The sequence below is a fragment of the Psittacula echo genome, assembly GCF_963264785.1.
Source record: "Psittacula echo genome assembly, chromosome: 1".
NCBI lineage: Eukaryota > Metazoa > Chordata > Aves > Psittaciformes > Psittacidae > Psittacula > Psittacula echo.
The window spans coordinates 94087109-94105566 of record NC_137735.1 but is presented as its reverse complement, the minus strand read 5'-3'; the positions used below and the strand labels follow the sequence as shown (position 1 = coordinate 94105566).

Sequence of the window (18458 nt, the reverse complement as noted above, 5' to 3'; positions counted from 1 at the left end):
GAAAACCATCAGAACTCACATGAGAATGTAAAATCTACTTACTTCGTTTCTGATATTTTTGATCCTATTGAAAGCAGGCCATGCTACTGTTCTTTTAATTGCTGCAAATGAGGATAAGCCTGAGCCAAAACCTTGCTGCAAGTCTTCCTAAGTTTGCTGATCGGGATTGGGATGAGTGTGTCACATCTGTTTCTGCCCTTCTCTTTTTTAGCAGAACAATCTACTCCTGTGAAATGAGCTTGCTTTGCCTGCAGAGTGTCTTCAAAACCAAGATCCTGTTTTGCAGCCTAGCCCAGTCCTCATTAAAATAGTGTATGTGTGTGTATACTCACACTATCTTTTAGTTTTCTAACTTGGCAAATAGAGGGAAGGAGTATGTTGCAGACATTAGAGTCCAATACATGGAAGCCAAATGCAGGTTTCAAACTGAAATGCTGTAGTAGCCATGCTGTGGACAAGTATTAAGAAGGGAAATGTGAGGGGAGAATAAATTAGATTTAATGTAGATGAATTGGAAAGTAGGAGGCAGGGGGATTAAACTTAGTTCACCAGAAAGTGAACCCTTTGAAATTTAAGTATTAACAAAGTAAGGTGAGCATGTTTTGCTTGGGTTTATTGCATAAGCAGAATAAGCTTATTTTGTTTTGAAATTTAAATTTTCAATTTAAAATTTTATTTTTCTGAAATGACCTTTCAAAATGCGTAAACACATTTAAAAAAAAAATCAGTTAAATATTAAAAAGAATATAATAAAGTAGATCCTGATCTTTCCTCCACCTCCCTAGCCCTGGTCCTCACCAGTGAAGTTGAAAATTCAGATTTTGGCCCAACTCCAGTGACATTCATTTTCTCCTTTAGTTAGACAAGACTTTAGTTAGATGAGACTTGGGCAGATTCCTGAATGCATGCATCTTTCGGTGCTGTAAGAAGACATGGAAGACTTCATGTCAGAGCTTTAACTTCATATATGCAGTCAAATGACTTGCTGAATCAATACATAAATGCTTATTTGAACTATTGACGTAAGAAAGGTTTCCATTATTAATGTGTCAATGTTATAGAATAGTTAGGGTTGGAAAGGACCTTAAGATCGTCTAGTTCCAACCCCCCTGCCATGGGCAGGGACACCTCACACTAAACCATGTCACCCAAGGATTTGTCCAACCTGGCCTTGAACACTGCCAGTGATCAAGCCATTCCAGTGCCTCACCACCCTCACAGTAAAGAATTTCTTCCTTATATCCAATCTAAACTTCACCTGTTTAAGTTTTAACCCATTACCCCTTGTCCTGTCACTACAGTCCCTGATGAATAGTCCATTCCCAGCATCCTTGTAGGCCCCCTTCAGATACTGGAAGGCTGCTGTGAGGTCTCCACGCAGCCTTCTCTTCTCCAGGCTGAACAGCCCCAACTTTCTCAGCCTGTCTCCATATGGGAGGTGCTCCAGTCCCCTGATCATCCTCGCAGTGACTTGTTCCAACAGTTCAGTGCCCTTTATATGTTGAGGACACCAAAACTGCACACAATACTCCAAGTGAGATCTCACAAGAGCAGAGTAGAGGGGCAGGATCAGCTCCTTCGACCTGCTTTTGATGCAGCCCAGGATGTGGTTGGCTTTCTGGGCTGCGGGCACACACTGCCAGCTCGTGTTCATTTTCTCATCGACCAGATAAAACAGCAAATGGCTATTTCAAATCTGTTAATTGTTAGTCTTTTCTTAAAAGATGGGAACCAGTATGCTGAGACTCCTCTAATGGTGGCTGGAGAGAGGAATAGCAGAACATGGAGCTTTTTTAATCTTTTGTATCTAGCATTTATGTATTTAGAGTAAAGCCAAAGTACAAACCCAATGTAATCTGCTGAAACTTGTAAAATTCACCATCAAGATTTGGAACTAAATAAGTTGAAGGTTTTTTTTTTTATTTATTTTTTATTTTGTTTGATTTGGATTTTTGTTTTGGTTTTGTTTGGGTTTTTTTCAAAGTAATTGAGAATAGTTTTTCTTGTTGTGACTGCTTCCTCTTCCTTTGCTGAGTTAAACTGGGATAGCAGCACTGTGGTTGCAGGGCTCATTGCTCGTTTCTCCCCTCCCCTCCTGCAGTTGAATTTAGAAGCTGCTGGACATTGTCCAACAGGAAATCCAGTCTTACTGGGAAAACCATCACAACCTACTCAAAGGTACCAGCTTTAAATGATAATGTGGTTTCAAGCAAGAGCTGGAAATGTTTCCAGGCTCCCAGACATAGGTTGCACCCCACTTGCACTGGACTTTGCTCAAGTTGAACCCCTGGCACACCTTCCCGCAGCATTCCTATGACCAGGCTCTGGTGCGGATGCCTGAGGAACCAACCTGCAAAAGACCTTGCAGAACCAGGTGAGCCCCATCACCCAAACATAGCCTGAGTCCACCCCCTTAGGTACTGGCTGGGGGGATTTTCCACATCTTGAGATAGAAGCATGAGGTGCTACCAGCCTGGTCCTGTGCTGCAGGACCCCTGTGAGCACAGTGTGCCCACACTGTCACATCAGTACTCATGCATCAAACCTTGGAGCAGTCCGAAATTGCAACAGAGCTTCTGTGTGTCTGCAGATAAACACATGGAAACAGTGAAGCAGGGAAGCGTCCTTTTTCTTGTCCATTTCCTCCAAAGAGGAAAAGGAAATAAGAATTGAAATTCCTGAGAGGGGAAATAAGTAATCCTGCCTGTCGGACAATGATTATTTTATACATGATAAATCATCTGACTTGTGCAAGGAAACAACACTAGGGTGCCTCTGCTGACTATGCAGGCATATAATCTTGCAGGGCTATGTGTAGGATGTCTGCTCTAAGACCTGTCAGGTACTGGAAATGCAGTCAGATATAGTACCACAGTTACACTGACAGAAATCAGAGGTTCAGCAGCTCTGCAGGTGACATTGCAGTTGGAAGTGACAAAAATAAAACCTATGGCGTTCAGGAAGTATCGGTTCACAGAGAGCTCGTTTCCAGTTTGTGGCGAGTTATGTGTTTAGGGAGGATGGTATGCTGCTGCCAGAAAAGCCATGTAAACATTTTCTACCAAGCCAGAATGTTTTTCCTAGAGCTGACATCTCATGCCTGCTGAAGCTCTTGGCTTCAGTTCAGGAGAGTATTTTACTACAGAATTCACATATGCGAAAATGAACCTGTGGGACCTGATCCTATAAATCTCATCAGTCAAAGGGAAGCATAAAAAGTTGTGCAGTTTTGGAGCTGAGAGACAGATACTGTGTTTGAGGTCAAAAGCCAAGCAAGAAAGGCCAGATGAGGAAGAAACAAAGTTCAACTTCTTAATCACATTTGTGGCTTTTTTGTTTGTTTGGGGTTTTTTGGGGGGTGGGGGGTGGGTTTTAATATTGTGTTTATAAAATGCACTCAGAGTGCAGCCTTTCCAGAAACTAAAATAGAGATTTATGTGTTTCAGCCACCACTGATCTCGTCTGACTGATCATCAGGAAATAAAAATGTTCTGGGCAATTCAGCTGAATATGGTTTGTGTAACCAAGGGAAAATAAAATAAGGTTGCTTCTGAACAAGTTTACGTAGTTAGTACTCCTTGACCTGTTGTTAAGCTTTATGCTTCACAGCTTTCCTGGAAAACAGTCAGCTTTTTAGACTGAAAGGCTGGAGGTCAAACTGATAAGCTCCTAACATTTCTCTGATTTCCATGCAGGAAGAGCAGGGCAGAGGCTCAGCCTTCAAGGTAAAGAAATACAAATACTAGGGATGGTACAGAGCTCTGTGGGAGCTGACAGCCTGCCCCGCAGGGCTCTCTGCTTGCTCTGCACTGGTTTGGGTTGCTCCATGCAGCGCTGCATATTTCAGCATCTCCAGACAGTGAGATAACCAACAGGGAGAATGTGTTAAGAGATGCACCCGTTTTCTGCATTGAAATTTGGGGTTTGCTTTGCAAGGGAACTCCAGCTTTTGGCTGTCAAAGAATGATCTTCAGCAGAAGCTGCTCCTAGCAGGAATCTTGAAAGGAAACTGTCCTGAATATCCCCAGCCACTGGAAGGAATTGGCTCAAGGTAGGTACTGGTGTGTGACGTCAGGAACCAAACAGTTAGGGATAAACTATGCCATTTCACAGGGATAAACTACGTGGGTTCGTAGGGATGCTGATTTTACTAGTGCATCTGTAAAAAACATCAGCTGTTCCTGGCCAGTCTGCTCATGCCTGGCAGATGTGCATGCATGTGATGCAATAACCGGAAGCATTACTCAACACACTTTCCTAAAGGTCAGTGGGTAGTGGAGAGGCATTCGTGACATCCTGCAGGAAGAGACTCTGAGAGAGACAGCAAGGTAGAGACGTGCAGTTGGGAGTTCACGGGAAGCTCTTGCAGACAGTTGTGTTTTATTCCTGGAAGTCAGATTGCACCAGAGGGACTTTTCACGTGTGGTGCAAAGGTTTAGAGGCTCATCTGACTGGTGAGCTCACAGCTGATGCCTTCGGCTCCCAGGGTGGTGACTGGGCAGCATGGCAAGTGGGACTGTGAGTAGGGGAGCTGGGGAAGCAGTGTGTGTCGGGCTTTCTGGGGTGCCGCTGAACTGGGAGGGAAGGGGAAAGAAAAAGTGGATTTCATTATTTGTTGGCTTGGCTTTAAGGTCTGCTAGAAGGATACCTGCTTGCAGTTAGTCATACCGTAAGCTGTGTTTGTATCTTCCCTAATTCATCCTTTCTTCTACATAAGGGAGGAACATGCATGAGAAAATGTGGCATGAAGTTGCTTTTTATATATTGGTCCGTTCTCCCAAGTAACAAGAGATAAGACAAGAGGCAACAGCTCCAAGCTGCACTAGGGGAGTTTAGATGGGATATTAGGAAAAATTAATTCACAGAGAGGGTGATCAGGCATTGGAACGGCTGCCCAGGGCAGTGGTGGAATCACTGTCCCTGGAAGTGTTCAAAATCTGTGTAGATGAGGCCCTCAGTGAAATGGTTTAATGGTGGACTTGGCAGGCCTGGGGTAATGATTGGACTTGATAATCTTAAAGGTCTTTTCCAACCTGGTTGATTCTATGATTCTCTGATTCAGCAGAAGGTGAAGGACACTCCCTGTCTTGCCAGAGAAATATTCCTATCTATCTGCTTTATTAAGTGTTTCACTTCTGTTTCTTTCTAGTTGGGGTTAGTTGATGAGTGGAAAATCCCTGCAAGGAGCAGAAACCGAGCAAGTGAAAGTGAAAGTAGGGCACAGAAGGACATTTTTGAAAGCTGATGTCATGGCAAACTGGGATCCCTGCATCTTGCCAGGGGAGCTGGCAGGAGTCTACGGAGTAGGGAGAGAGGGAACAGGGATGGGGGGGGGAGCAATGCAGAAAAGCTGCCTGGAAACATTATCCCACCCCACTCCTGTGCTTTCCTTTCCATTTCCCCTCCACCCCTGTCATTTCCCCTCCAACCCTTCAAATCCGCAAACTTAAAATTCTAGTGCTGTGGCAGCAGCAGCGCACTGCTGTGCAGAGGGGAGCAAAAGGACAGCCACATCCAAAAAAGTCTCTGAGGAGTGCTGGATCTCATGAATCTCCTGCAACGGGATTTGAGAGAAAATGCGTTGGGAGCATTTTTTTTAGGAACAGGCCTGGTGGGTGTTACTGTGTACAAAGAGCAGCCATGGTCTGAAGACAGAGCTGGAACAAGCAAAGGCTGTGAAGGAGACTGGGATCTTTCCTTGCAATTTGTTCTGGCATTCCAGGGCTGCCAAGCCTTTGTGGACCTTAGTACTGCAACCAGCTCGGTAAAACTCCTCCTGTAATGATTTCATCTGACTGGCATGCACTGAATACCTGTGATCCCTGCCAAAGAATGAAGGGTGTACCAGAGCAGGATAAATGACCATTTAGTTTGTTTGAATACTGTGCTCAAATTCTTCAGGCAGCTCTAGGTGGCTCTGCCACAGACATTTGCAAACTCCATGGCATGCAGGTGGGCAGCTCTCATTTGTGTGTATATGCTCCTCAACACAGGAATGTTGTAGGAGCAGAGAAATGATGAGGTGCCTAGGAAAATGTTGTCTGGGTCCAGAACTGGGGCATTCAAAGGTGACTGGAGCCCAGCAGCAAGCAAAGTAAAACCTTCTGAATTTGAATTATTGGTGGCTACCTCTTTCAGCTTCTTTTCTTTGTAGGTGCTGTGTCTCCAGGGTAGAAGACAGATTGTGGTCCCTTTGAGAATGCTCCACTGCTGATGGGCTCAGCTGTGTCCTGCAGTGGGTCCATTTAGCTGGCTGTCCAGCATCTTCTGGTGTCTTCTCACTGAGACCACTCCTGCAGCCCCCACCTGGGCACCTGTGCTCAGTACTGTACCTATGAGAGACTGCTTTGCTTCCCTGATCGTTAAAGGATGTTATCAGTGCTTTCTGAAGGCACTATGACTTCTGCAGCTGATTACACACTGCCTAGAGGCTAAATCTTACTCCTGTTAGCCAGGTGGCACCATTGGCCTTCATGTAATGAGCTGAGTTTATTGTGTCAAGTCGTATTTTCTTCCAATGTGTATTTTAGAAAGACATACTTTAGAGAAAAACAGTGACTCAGGTCCAAGCCACAGAAGTCAGGGTCATTTCTGTGCTGCTTACCATGCCCCATAAATGTACAAACTTCACTTCCTTGGTTCTGGGCCAAATCTGCACTTCCCAGCTAGAAGGGTCTCCTGAGAAGTGATTAGGCTTTGATTAGATCAGGGATATCAAACAGTTTGACAGCTTTAGAAAAGACCCATATTTTAATCTGGATTTCTGTTCTGATGCTAGGGCCAAGCAAGCAGCCAGGTATCGGTCAGCTGTTCTGAGCCTGTGGTGTCTTCTGACTCATCTATCTGCTCCCAAAATGGAGTATGCCTGGTACTGGCTTGATGATTCTGGGAAGTGGATTGAATATGGGAAAAAGGTGAGATCCATCTGTGATTGATGCCAAAAATCTCTTGTTAAGCCATCCTTGGAGAGTTATTTAGGGCACATTGCTCTGCAGCTGGTGTTTCACACATGCTACTGGGTGCCATTGCATTGTTGCTCTGTGCACTGGTGGATTAATTGTCCCACAAAGCAGTACTGCTATTCTGTGAAAGCGTTTAAAGGACTGGCTTTGAAAGTGGGTATGTTTTCCAGAGATGACAGACATCTTTTGGCTGAAGCTGACCACATGGGCTGAAGGCTGCTTTGTTGGTGGTGTTACAAGCAGCAGCTCTCTGTGGGGTACCCATCTGTCACTGAAGAACAAGACGCTTGAAGCCTTAGAGGCTTAGTTCAAAATGGCATTCTGTGACAAAGGCTGGGGAAACACTGTTATTTGCATCACCTAAACGCAAGGCTGGTTTCTAACAGGTATAATTTCCTTTTTTTTTCCCTATAGCATCCAGATCACAGCTGTGCCACGGTAACATCTGAAGTTCTAGAGAAGGAATTCCAAGATGATGAGGAAGGCTTTGTGTTATTCAAGGCGGGTTCTCAAGTGTATATATTAAACTTTAACGGTAAAGTATCTCCTTGTTTTAAGTTCATTACACAGTGTAGCTGGCTCTAAGATAGCCTTCTTCGTGCAGAGTATTCACCCTATGTCTGGGTTTCTTTGAACAGGTCTTTTTTCTCCCATAAGTTTTCTCCAAGCAGAACTGAGCAGTATGTACATCTCTGCAGTTTTGAGACGCTCAAGCTTCTAAACTTGTGCATCTGTAGTCAAAAAAGCATCTCTGGCAATATCATGTATTCAGAAGAAGAGCTGAGAGTAAACACTTTGTGACATCTGACTTATGCTTCTGGGTTTATACAACTAAAGAAGAGAAATGAGAAAAGGCAAAAAAAATAATGCACTGAAAAGTCAATGGTAAAGAAGTCAGCCTATGGTAGACGTCTTGCAAGCTAGTTAGAGAGAGAGAGCACGCAGTGCAGCAAAGGAAAATTTAGGGCTGGTTGCACAGAGAGTGAAAAAGAAAAATAAGAAATGCTTTTCTGTTTCTCATTTATTCACCCATCTTAAAATTCCTGTTAGCTTTCCCAACTTTAAATCTGTTTCCTGGCATGAATGGAGTGGTGTTTAAAGGACGAAACAATGGATAATTAGCCATGTCACACAGCATGCTCTCTGTGATACTGTTACAGGACCAAGAAGAGAGGACAGACTTTCCTTTTAGCACCAGGAACAATCCCGCACTGCCAGGAAAGCTAGATTTATGGCTTCCATCCTACTGAAAGCTCTTTGTTGCTGTAGGCCTGACACCAGATGTGGTTTTCTCAGTCCAACAGCCTGGATGTGAATGGGTGTGCAGGTGCAGCTGGTGGTTGGGTGCTTTTGAGCTTCACAACCTATGCTAGAAGGTGCTGACCTTGCTGGTCTCCAAGCAGAAGCAGCACAAGTGGGAATGGTTTCAAAGTATGGAGTGGGTTGTCTGTGATACAGAGAGCACTGTGATGTGATATTCAGGGCTACCTCCTTTTCTCTAAACACTTAAGAGCGTGTGTCCCTGGACAAAAAATAATCTAATTATTGAGTCATCGTGGTTTTTTTCAAGGCATGGTCCAAACAAATTTGCTCTATAAAACTAAAAGGAAAGTTGCCCGACGGCCAAAATTTCTGCCCTCTCAAGATGGACAAGACAGAAGGTAATATACATTTGTTATTTAATAATGCTTCTAGGTGACAGCACCTTCCATTGAGAAGTTCCTCCTACCTGTGCAGAATTAAATTTTAGACTTCTTAATTTGTCGATACCTTTTGCTGACTCTTTTAATGGCAAATTCTGCAGTAACAGCACTTGTAAATTATGAAACCCTTCCGTGAAGCGTGCTGGAGGCATGTTTGGTGGTAGTCTCTGGCAGCTGTAAGAGATCCCTTGAGTAGGTTTATTCTCTCTGTGAGTGCAAGGCCAGGCCACACAGAGCTGACACAACTGTGCCAGGAATTTTTATTCCTTGATTTATGCTCTGACAATACTGAATAAACTGTGCACAAGGGACTGCCAGTCCTGAGAACTGTGGAGCAGATAGATGCTATCCCCTGGAAAGCTGAGGATAAAATAAAAATGCAGAAGTAAATCCTTCTAATGAAGTGAACTAGATGCACTTATTTGGGATACCTTATCTTATGGCTGTTTTTAAAGGAAGTTGACAGGATTTGAGCATGTCTGGTGTAGAACTTAATTGTGCTACTGCTTTATTTTAAAAAGAGCAATCTTTGCTTTAGAAACTCACCAGCAGGCAGCGAATTTGAAGCCAGGGGTTCAATTTAAAGGTTATTTCAACAAAGGGTGGTTGATTCAAAAAGAAAACAAACTGCAACTCCTGAATGGATTCTAATGCTTCTATTGCCTGGGTTAAAACACGCATGCGTGCAGGAGGGTGTTAGCACTGGAAGTTGTTAAGCGATGACTGGTGCAGTAGTGCCGGCAGGGCACAACTGTCCACTGCAGCCTCCTGACATGCTTGGTCCTGGGGACAGGTCTGGCCAGTGATTGAGAGCTGAGTGGCCACATGGAGGGAGAGGGCTTATGCTTCCATTTCCCAGCAGAGGTTCAAGCCGCACACACGGAGGTCTACCTGGAGCAGTTGTATAAACCACCTGGCTAGGGGCATGCTACTTCTCATTTGAAGCTCTCCTACCTGCCAAGAGATGCATTAGTGCCAGTCGTATGTGTGTGGAGATCTGGACTTGAGAAAGGGATAATGGCTATGTGGAAAGTAAAACAAAAATGAAAGCCTGGGGATACCCTAAGGCTGACATAGAGCCAGCAGCTGCATCCTTTGGAAGGGGGATTTGGTTGGGAGTATCGTGGACTGACTTGCTCCTTTTTCTTTTCTGCAGCCCAAACACAACTCTATCCCATTTTGTCTGTCCTCCAGAATGGGACCAATCTGCACTGCCTGATATTGGGTTCAAGGTAGGTCTTTCCAGCTCTTCAATTTGTAGGGCAAACTGGATCCTGTACTCATTTTTCTGAGAACATGACCCAAGGCAATTGAGGTGTTCCCAGCTATTAAACAGATCTTATGAAATAAGTAACTATGAGGTGAAACAAGGCTGACAGTTTCACATTCGGAATAGAGCTGTGTCTCCTGGGAGGCTCTCTGAGGCTCCCAACACATACCACACAGGATAAGAAAGGCCCTTTTGGCCATTACTGGTCTTACTTGTCCTTTGCACTCTTTGAAGGCACCTGATCCTCTGATAAACTGCATCTTAAGGGGGTGTTGTAGTGTTTCCTCCATTGATTTGAAGCAAAACGTTATTTGATGTAGTAAAAACTAGGGCTTAGCCCTATAGGGAAGGAGGTAGGGTGTCAAATTAAGGTGAAACTGATACTCTTTTCCAGCCTGAATACTGCTGTGCATTTCATCTTTGGGTTACTCTGAAGTAAATATAATCTAGATGTGGAGGTGCGTCCACCACAGGAAGCTCATGTGGGATTGTATTCGTTTCCCGCAGTTAGTGCCTGTGCTTCCACATGGGGAGTGAGCATAAAGGTGGAGAGAGTAAGGTTAACTGGAAAGACAGAAGCAGCTTGGGTTTTTAATGGTAGGGCTTTTCATCTGACTTGAGGAGGTTCGTGAGTCCTTTGGAAGGACTAATAGTTGTTACTGTCAATAATTCCTTATTTTTGATGGTTTTAAAATTTTTAGTTGGTAGAGGTCAGCTGCACTTCCCTCGAATACAATAAAATTAAGAACCTGTTTGAGAAGACAATGAAGGATTACTTCATCCACCGATTGCAGAGGATCCAGAACCCAACACTTTGGCAAGTTTTTCAGTGGTTTGTATCTATTCTATTTCATTATTCTTACGGTAGCAGAAGACTGGTATTTCCTGCTCTGTTGTCCTCCATAATCTGCATTAGGAGTTGCCAAATCCAGCAGCTCAGCAAACGTGAGATTGCCATATATCTGTCTGCTGGGTCCAGCTGGAAGTGAGGCTTAGCACATGTTCCCAGTAGGCGCACACGCATGCGCGCACACACAACATGAACATGCACACAGCTGGCCAGAAAACCCAACACAGACAGCATGGCACTTATTCAATCATAAATAGCATCAGTGGTCTCATTCTGTCCCCTTCCTCTGGCCAATTGGGACGAAAGCCTGTTACTGGAACATACGTACATGCATGAGCCCCTGACATCCATGCTCCCTAGGAGCTGGTCTTAGATACTCACCCTACTCATGTGCTTGCCCCTGGGTCCTCTTGTCTTCAGTTATGTTCTGCATAGACACACACACACATATGCAAATGGATCTGTATGGACTTTGGTGTCTGCGGTGATTGGTCTGGACCCCCTGGTCCCTTTGGTAAGCAAGCTCAGATCTTCCAGTCTCTCCAGCATCTGGCCCAGACTAATGACTGCTCCAAAAGCTGGCTTCCAGGCCAGCTACCCTCCTCCCTGGCTGTCCAGCCTTATGTTGGCTAGTGATCGCACACTGACACTCACACCCTCGCTTGCTGCAGTTGCTGGTGCTGTAGACATACTGTCTTGTGACCCAAGGTCCTACTCCCGTTGCTGCACCCAGACCCCCATACATGCACATGCATACAGACTGGAGAGTCCATCACTCAGGTAAGAGTTAGAAATGGAGTTTAATGAGAAGATAGGGCAGACTGTGTTGATCAGGCACAGGGCATGGCCAGACAAGCCTACTGACTAGACAGTTGCCTGTTTTTACACAACCAGCTCTTTGTACCCCCTTATCCAGCTATTTTCCCGTGTTTGTTCCTCCTCAGACCATCTTAGTCCCTCTCTTCTCCCACCAACAGTTCCTCTGTTAAACATGCCATTATAAGTCCGGTGAAATCCTCAAATACTCTTTCCCTCTGTCCCATAACAAGCCCCACACTCTTGTAGGCAGTACTCTCCTCATGTCTGTGAGCTGCTCTGCGCCCTTTCCACTGCTCACAGTGCTGAGTGTCCCCCTGGTCCTGGGGGTCAGCCCTGGGAGTTGTTGGTGCTCCTCTTTTTATTGATCAGGTTTTTGGGTTGTTTCTATTCTTTTGTGTGTGTAGAAATGAGCCTCTTATCATGTAACCTAGCACGCTTGGGGGGGATGTGGAGGGGTGTTTCCTTAGTAGTGTTATTAAAAAACAAAGTTATTTTCCTTCACCATGTCTGAGCTATGAAATCTCAGATTTATTTTTTTTCTTTTAGTCTCTTTCACGTAGGAGATTGGTTGTTTTTTGGTTTTTGTGGGGTTTTTTTGTTGTTTTTTTTTTTTTTAAAGGACTTTTTATGTGATAAAGATAGGGGTAGATATTATACAATCTTCACTGTGGTGTCATACAGCTCAGTTTTATAATCATATTTATGCATTCAGGATTTATATAACCTGGGAAATGACCAATTCAGTCATTCTGTCTCTTTACGCTCTCATGTGGCATGAAGCTGTGGATGACACTGTCCATAATGATGCTGAGAACATTTTGTTTTGCTTGAAGGAGCCAGCTATGCAGCAGGATACCAACAGAGTGCAAAGCAGGCAGTAACCCCACTGAGAGTACTTTGTACCACTGTTCCTCCGTGACCCAAAAGTGGGAGGAGTTTTGTTGGGAAATTGTCCTCATTTGAACCAGGGTAACACATCATTCTTTTTTTGTCCCTAGGCAAAAGGAGCAGATGAAGAAGCTCAGTAAATTGGAGTTCGTGGATGAGCGGCTCCTGTTCCATGGGACGAGTCCGTCCCACATGCCTGCCATCTGTGAGCAGAACTTTGACTGGAGGATGTGTGGGACTCACGGAACAATGTATGGGAAAGGTACGAGTGTGGAAGTGTAGGTTCAGGGGCTATAGCAGCACACGCTGCAGACCCCAGCCAGGTTAGTGGATGCTCTTCTGCCATTAGGACAGTCTTACCCGCATGCGTCTGCATTGCTGCAGGCAGCATCCACATCACTCCCAATTTGGGAGGTGCTAAAATGAGCCATCAGTGCTAAAACCAGCCGTCTTTGCCTCAGGTACCTGCTCTTCAGCAAAGCTCTTGGACAGGTGGAACTGGAATGCTGGTGGCAAAATGTGGCTGGAGAGGGTCAATGCTTTAAAATAAGCTGATGTGGGAACACCTGGCAAATATGTGTATAGGGCTACCTCGGGTTGTTGAACTGCTGGCTGCCAAAGTGCCAAGCAGATGTTTGTTCCTTGGTTCACATACCGTCTTTCCTGTGTCTTTTTCTGGTCCCTAGGAAGCTACTTTGCCAGAGACGCCAGCTATTCTCACAAGTTCTGTTCCTCTCAAAGTGGTCGCTACAGCATGTTTGTAGCTAATGTTCTTGTGGGAGACTTTGTTCAGGGAAACCAGGAGCACCTTCGCCCTCCACTCAGAGACAGCAATTCAAACAGACTTTATGACAGCTGCGTGGATGACCCAACAGACCCTTCTATCTTTGTCATCTTTGAGAAGCACCAGATTTACCCTGCCTATATCTTGGAGTACAGCAGCAATACCCACTGTAGGATCCTGTAATGAATGCTGGATTCTCCTTTGAATTTACACTGAAGAAATTACACTTTAATACATTTTTTTTTTTTTTAATGTTATTCCATTTTAGTAGTAGCTTTAGAACATTTTGTAATGCAGCAAACCAATATCAGTCCCCTGAAGGATTTTGGAGCATAGGTTTTTGGTAGCAGAAAGTGCTGAACTTTAATCTCCACCTTATTTCTAGCCTGGGATGGGGATTTACCCGCTTTGCATACCACAATGCAGTGACACGTACCACTGTTGAAAGCCGCAGTGCTGAATGTATGATTAACTTGACCCACTGATACAGTCACTTAGGCGTGAATCTTACCTGTGGTAGTGCTGATGTGCCAAAGGGAGACTGGGTGGGGAATGTGGGAGGAGGAAAAGTGAAAGTAACTGCATCATGGTGCACAAGAGAGGAATCGTGGCCTTTTTTTCCAATAAATGGCAGGAAGCTCCTGCATTTTGAAGGACTTTTAATCAATACTGACAAGGAACTTTGTTTCCTGATCAAGTTGCTGATAGCTCTTCTCATGTTGTTCTGTGTCATGTTTTCCCATCTCTGTGGTATCCTGTCCTTGCTCTGTCCCCACTGTGTTGACGTTAAGAGAAGCAGGGACATTGCAGATGATGAAGTTAGATCCCCACCACACCATGGTACTAACAATGAGGAAGTTGCTGAATAACTGCACATGGCAGTGTCCCACATGGGCTGTGGAGTCAGTGCTTGCAGCAGTGACCAGTGAGGCAAAGAGGGTTTGTGTGGGGTGGCCACTGATGCAACCACCCCCTTTCCCACTCTGCAGACTGAAGCTGTTTGTGGCAGTTTTGAATTGCCCTGCTGCTGCGTGACACTTCTCTGGTTATTTGAGAAGTGCCTCAGCTGTATGTGCTCCCATTTTGAGGGACAGGGGACAGCTTGGTTGATGGACATAGTACTTGAAACTTGGTAGGTGGTGGGATAGCATTCGGGATGACCAATAGCATGGAAACGAAAATTAATGCTTTATTTTGAAACAGTCTTGCTGTACAGGCTGTTGTAATTCAGCAAAGGAGTCACAAGTGGTTCATGCCATGAGTGGGAAGAACCAAGATTAGGGATGTGTGTAGGATCTCATCAACTTTCGTAAAGCCTGCTGTCTTCAGGCACAATCAGTGCCCTTAGAAGATGTCAGAAAGGCAGCTGACTGCAATGAGTCCCTGAGCTCCTATAGTTAGTGCACTTCCGTGTTCCACCTCTTTTGCAGAAACCTAAAGGTTGTTCTTTTGCAAGTTAGTGATCTAATCTTGCCAAGCACAGGTGAGCCTTCACCCACAATCGCTTTCACCCATATCATGGTTTAAGCCCAGTCGGTAAATCAGAACCATGCAGATGCTCACCTGCTCCCCCCTTTTTCCTCCCCTTGCTCCTGGAGGGATGGGAAGGAGAATTGAAAGAATGTAACTCCCCCAGGCTGAGATAAGAACAGTCCAGTAGCTAAGGTATAACACAAACCACTACTGCTACCACCAATAATAATAATGATAAGGGAAATAACAAGAGAAGAGAATACAACTGCTCACCACCTGCCGACCAATACTCAGCCCGACCTGAGCAGTGATCTAGGCCTTCCGGATAACTCCCCCCAGTTTATATACTGGGCATGACGTGCTGTGATATGGAATACACCTTTGGCTAGTTTGGGTCAGGTGTCCTGTCTCTGCTTCCTTCCAGGTTTCCCTCCTCCCTGGCAGAGCATGAGACTGAGAACCTTGATCAGGGTAAGCATTACTGGGCAACGACTAAAAGCATCAGTGTTATCAGCACTGTTCCCAAACTAAAGTTGAAAACAGCACTGCACCAGCTACTAAGAAGGAGAAAAATGACTGCTACTGCTAAACCCAGGACAACCCAAAATCACCTTCCCCTTGCTGCCTCCCAGCTTGCAGGCTCATGAGGATGGGGAGGGACTGAATAATGATCATTTCCAGCTGTCACCCTGCCTTGGTTCTTGCAATGTTGCATGGATTTGCTCCATCAGCTTGTTGAGAAAGAGCTGATGCACATGCATGCACAGCCTGTCCCACAGGACAAGGGCTGGGAGATGTTTGGGAATGGTTCTTGTACTAGAGAAAATGTTCTGTGGACTTACGACCTTGTACAAACCATCTTCCCTCATTCTTCTCTGCCATGATAGAAGAAACCATCCATTGTGTGGGAGAGAGCTGTTTCCAGCGAGGTGGGCTTTGGGGTATGAGCAGTTGTAACAGCGCACTGTGGTGTGGGGTTGCTGAGGTGCAGCTACCACAGGCTTTGTAGGTGTTGGAGTACCAGATCGGAAGTGGAAGTGCTCCTTGAGGAGCCCACACTCTCTCAGGCTCCCAATTTTCCACTATGTCATTCCCAAAAACAGCACTCCCATCTCCAGAAGAACTTTGCATGGTAAAAGATTTGGGATTATACTGGTCAGTGAGGCACCAAGAGCAGAAACCTCTAGTAAGAATGAAAAGCAACTTAATCTGTGAATACTTCTTCATGGCAGTTTTGTTCAGTGTTATAAACTTCCTAAAATTTCTTCTGGACCTGAACCTTGTGCTACCTGTGGAGTACCTGGGTGCCTCTGAAGTACTGAGCAGAAAGGATTCCTCAGCATTCTTTCAGATGAAAAATGCTTGCAGACCATCAGCTACGTGTGCAGCTGTTGGCAGGCACTAAGTGTGGATCTGATCTGTGGTCTTTTCCTCTTTCAGTGAAAAAATTAATGAAAAGTTTTCTAAGATCTCCCTGCCCTGTTGAGAAAAAGCTAAACATTTTCTGACTCAAATGCATGGGGCTGGCAGTTTCAGAGTCACTGAGATGGTGGTGGAAAAGGTCTGACCGGAGGAACTCTGGGAGTAGCCAAACAGATTCCTGTGGAGTTTGCTGCTTTCTCTGCCAGCCAGCCTAGTGCTGGATGGGCAGGTGTTGGGATAGGCTTATCCTGGAGCAGCAGCCTCTCTTCATGATCTCCTGGAGAGGCTGCTGCAGGCATCAACAGCTTCTCCAGTGATTTCTTTACCAGTCACTTTACAGAAAACAGCAATAATTCAGAAGGATCAATTGCATTTTGTACCCGTATAAATAATGTATTTCTTCTACATACTTAGATGTACTGTATTTGTCTCTGCCTGCCAAGATGTTAGCTTGGGTGATCTTTTCATCATAGTGTATTTCTAATTGATTTTTCTGTGGTGCTGACAGGGCTTCACAGTGTCCCTAACTTTTGCACTGTTGGGTTACGAACTCAAGCACCTGTTCTAGGCTTTCTATTAAATAAATCTCAGCAAGTTTCCAGGCTTTCATTTAATTTACTGGTGCAAAACTTGACTTTTCAGCATTTTTGAGAATCCTTTTAAACAGTTTTGACAGAATTTATGACAGGGTGATTAAACATCAGAAACCTAGTGCTTGGCTGAATGTGCTTGTTATTTTCCAAAGCATTTAAACTCCTAAAAATCAACTTAAGCCCATAACCTGGCATGACCACTGTATAGGTGACAGGTGAAGAAAACACAGATATTGTTTTTGGCGTGACATGCTCAATGATTGCATTATTTAACAAGGCTGTTATTGGATTGAGGAAATAATGATCCTGGATCACTGTGTAGCTCTGGTAATGATGAGGGCCTGAGGGTTTGGGGGAGGGCAGTAGTCCTCACTTTGTGGCTGCAGGAGACAGATTTGGAAGAATCAGACTTTTATGGTTCAGGGAAAAACTTTTTCTGGTTTTACCCATTCTTTTCCAGTCTTTCTTTTGATGAGCCCTATTGTATGGTGTGCTGAGTTCTAGGCATTATTTCCCTGAGCAACTCAAACTGTCTTTCCAAGGGTACTTTTACATCTAGCTTACACGTACGAGCAATAGAAAAGCTGATCTGATTCTTACCAAGCTGTTCTTAATAAGCTTAGATTTTCCATCCAGATCCTTTACTGCAATATCAGAGGAACAATTAACCAGTGCACCAGTGCTCAACCTGTAAATACCAGGGAAGTGTCTACACACAATATCCCCATCACTGAAGGAAACTGTGTCTTTACCCCTTCCCAAAAAGAAGCTTTATTTCACTGTATGTTCTTGGAATCATTTTTTGTTGGGCTGTATCTTCAGCTTTGGTCTCCTTTATTATATTCTTTTCTTTCCAAATGGTTTTCCCTTTATTAAATCCAAAGGAGATGTTAGAAGTTGTGTTGGTCTCTGCTTTCTTTAACACTTCGTGCATGCTTTCACTCTTGCTTATTGCAGAGTCTTTCTGACTGCATTTTGTGGATAGCTTCTTGCGTCTTCCAGTTTGTTTTCCTTTTGTAAGTTCCTTTAGGTTTATGATTTTTTTACCTATACTCTGTAGCATCCATCTCAAGCTGTAATCTAATCTTCTGTCCTGAAGGCCAGCTGACCTTCATTTTGCCTCTCAGCTCAAGCAGGTTCTAAGAGTGTTTTCCAAATCCTTTCCCCTTCAATCCTCACACAATCTAATGTCCTATTAGCAATTGTACAACCTCTCACTTCATATAACTTTTTTGACTGAAAGTTCTCACATCTATCATAATGTTCTCAAAAAATGCCTCCTGTTTCTTCTTTCACTGCACAGCTAAAATTCCTTCTAAGATAATGTCCTCTCTATGTTTCTTTAGTGAGTCTGAGATGTAATTAGTTTCACTGCATGAAACTGTAGGCTGCAAACCAAACCTAAGCTTTGTGACAGCACTATCAAAACTGTATTTTTCCCACCAGGTCTTCCTCCAGCTGCTGCTATTTCTGTATAATCTGAGTTAGTCTGATTGCCTCCATGATGTGTCCCACTCACCAGCTTCTCTTTTCCTTCCCAGATCAAGTTTTGAATTTGTTTTCTTTCTTTTCCCCCACTCAACTTCTAGTTCTACTTGCTCTTGTTAACATGCCATATGTAGGCAGTTTCCTGATCTGAAACATAATAATAAGACTCATAAATAGTGCAAAAACTTCACTGCATACCATCTGGG

General features: G+C 44.4%; 1 protein-coding gene across 1 annotated transcript; it reads left to right on the top strand.

Moving 5' to 3' along the window:
- Positions 1-6854: 6854 nt before the first annotated feature.
- LOC308216917 (protein mono-ADP-ribosyltransferase PARP12-like) lies at positions 6855-13928 on the top strand (the record flags this gene model as incomplete). The annotated part of the gene is made up of 6 exons (XM_080609621.1): positions 6855-6914; positions 7377-7497; positions 9860-9897; positions 10637-10767; positions 12603-12754; positions 13179-13928. The coding sequence occupies 6 exons, from the start codon at positions 6855-6857 to the stop codon at positions 13457-13459; spliced, it is 783 nt and encodes a 260-aa protein (XP_080465747.1). The 3' UTR covers positions 13460-13928.
- Between the last annotated feature and the right edge of the window lie 4530 nt (positions 13929-18458).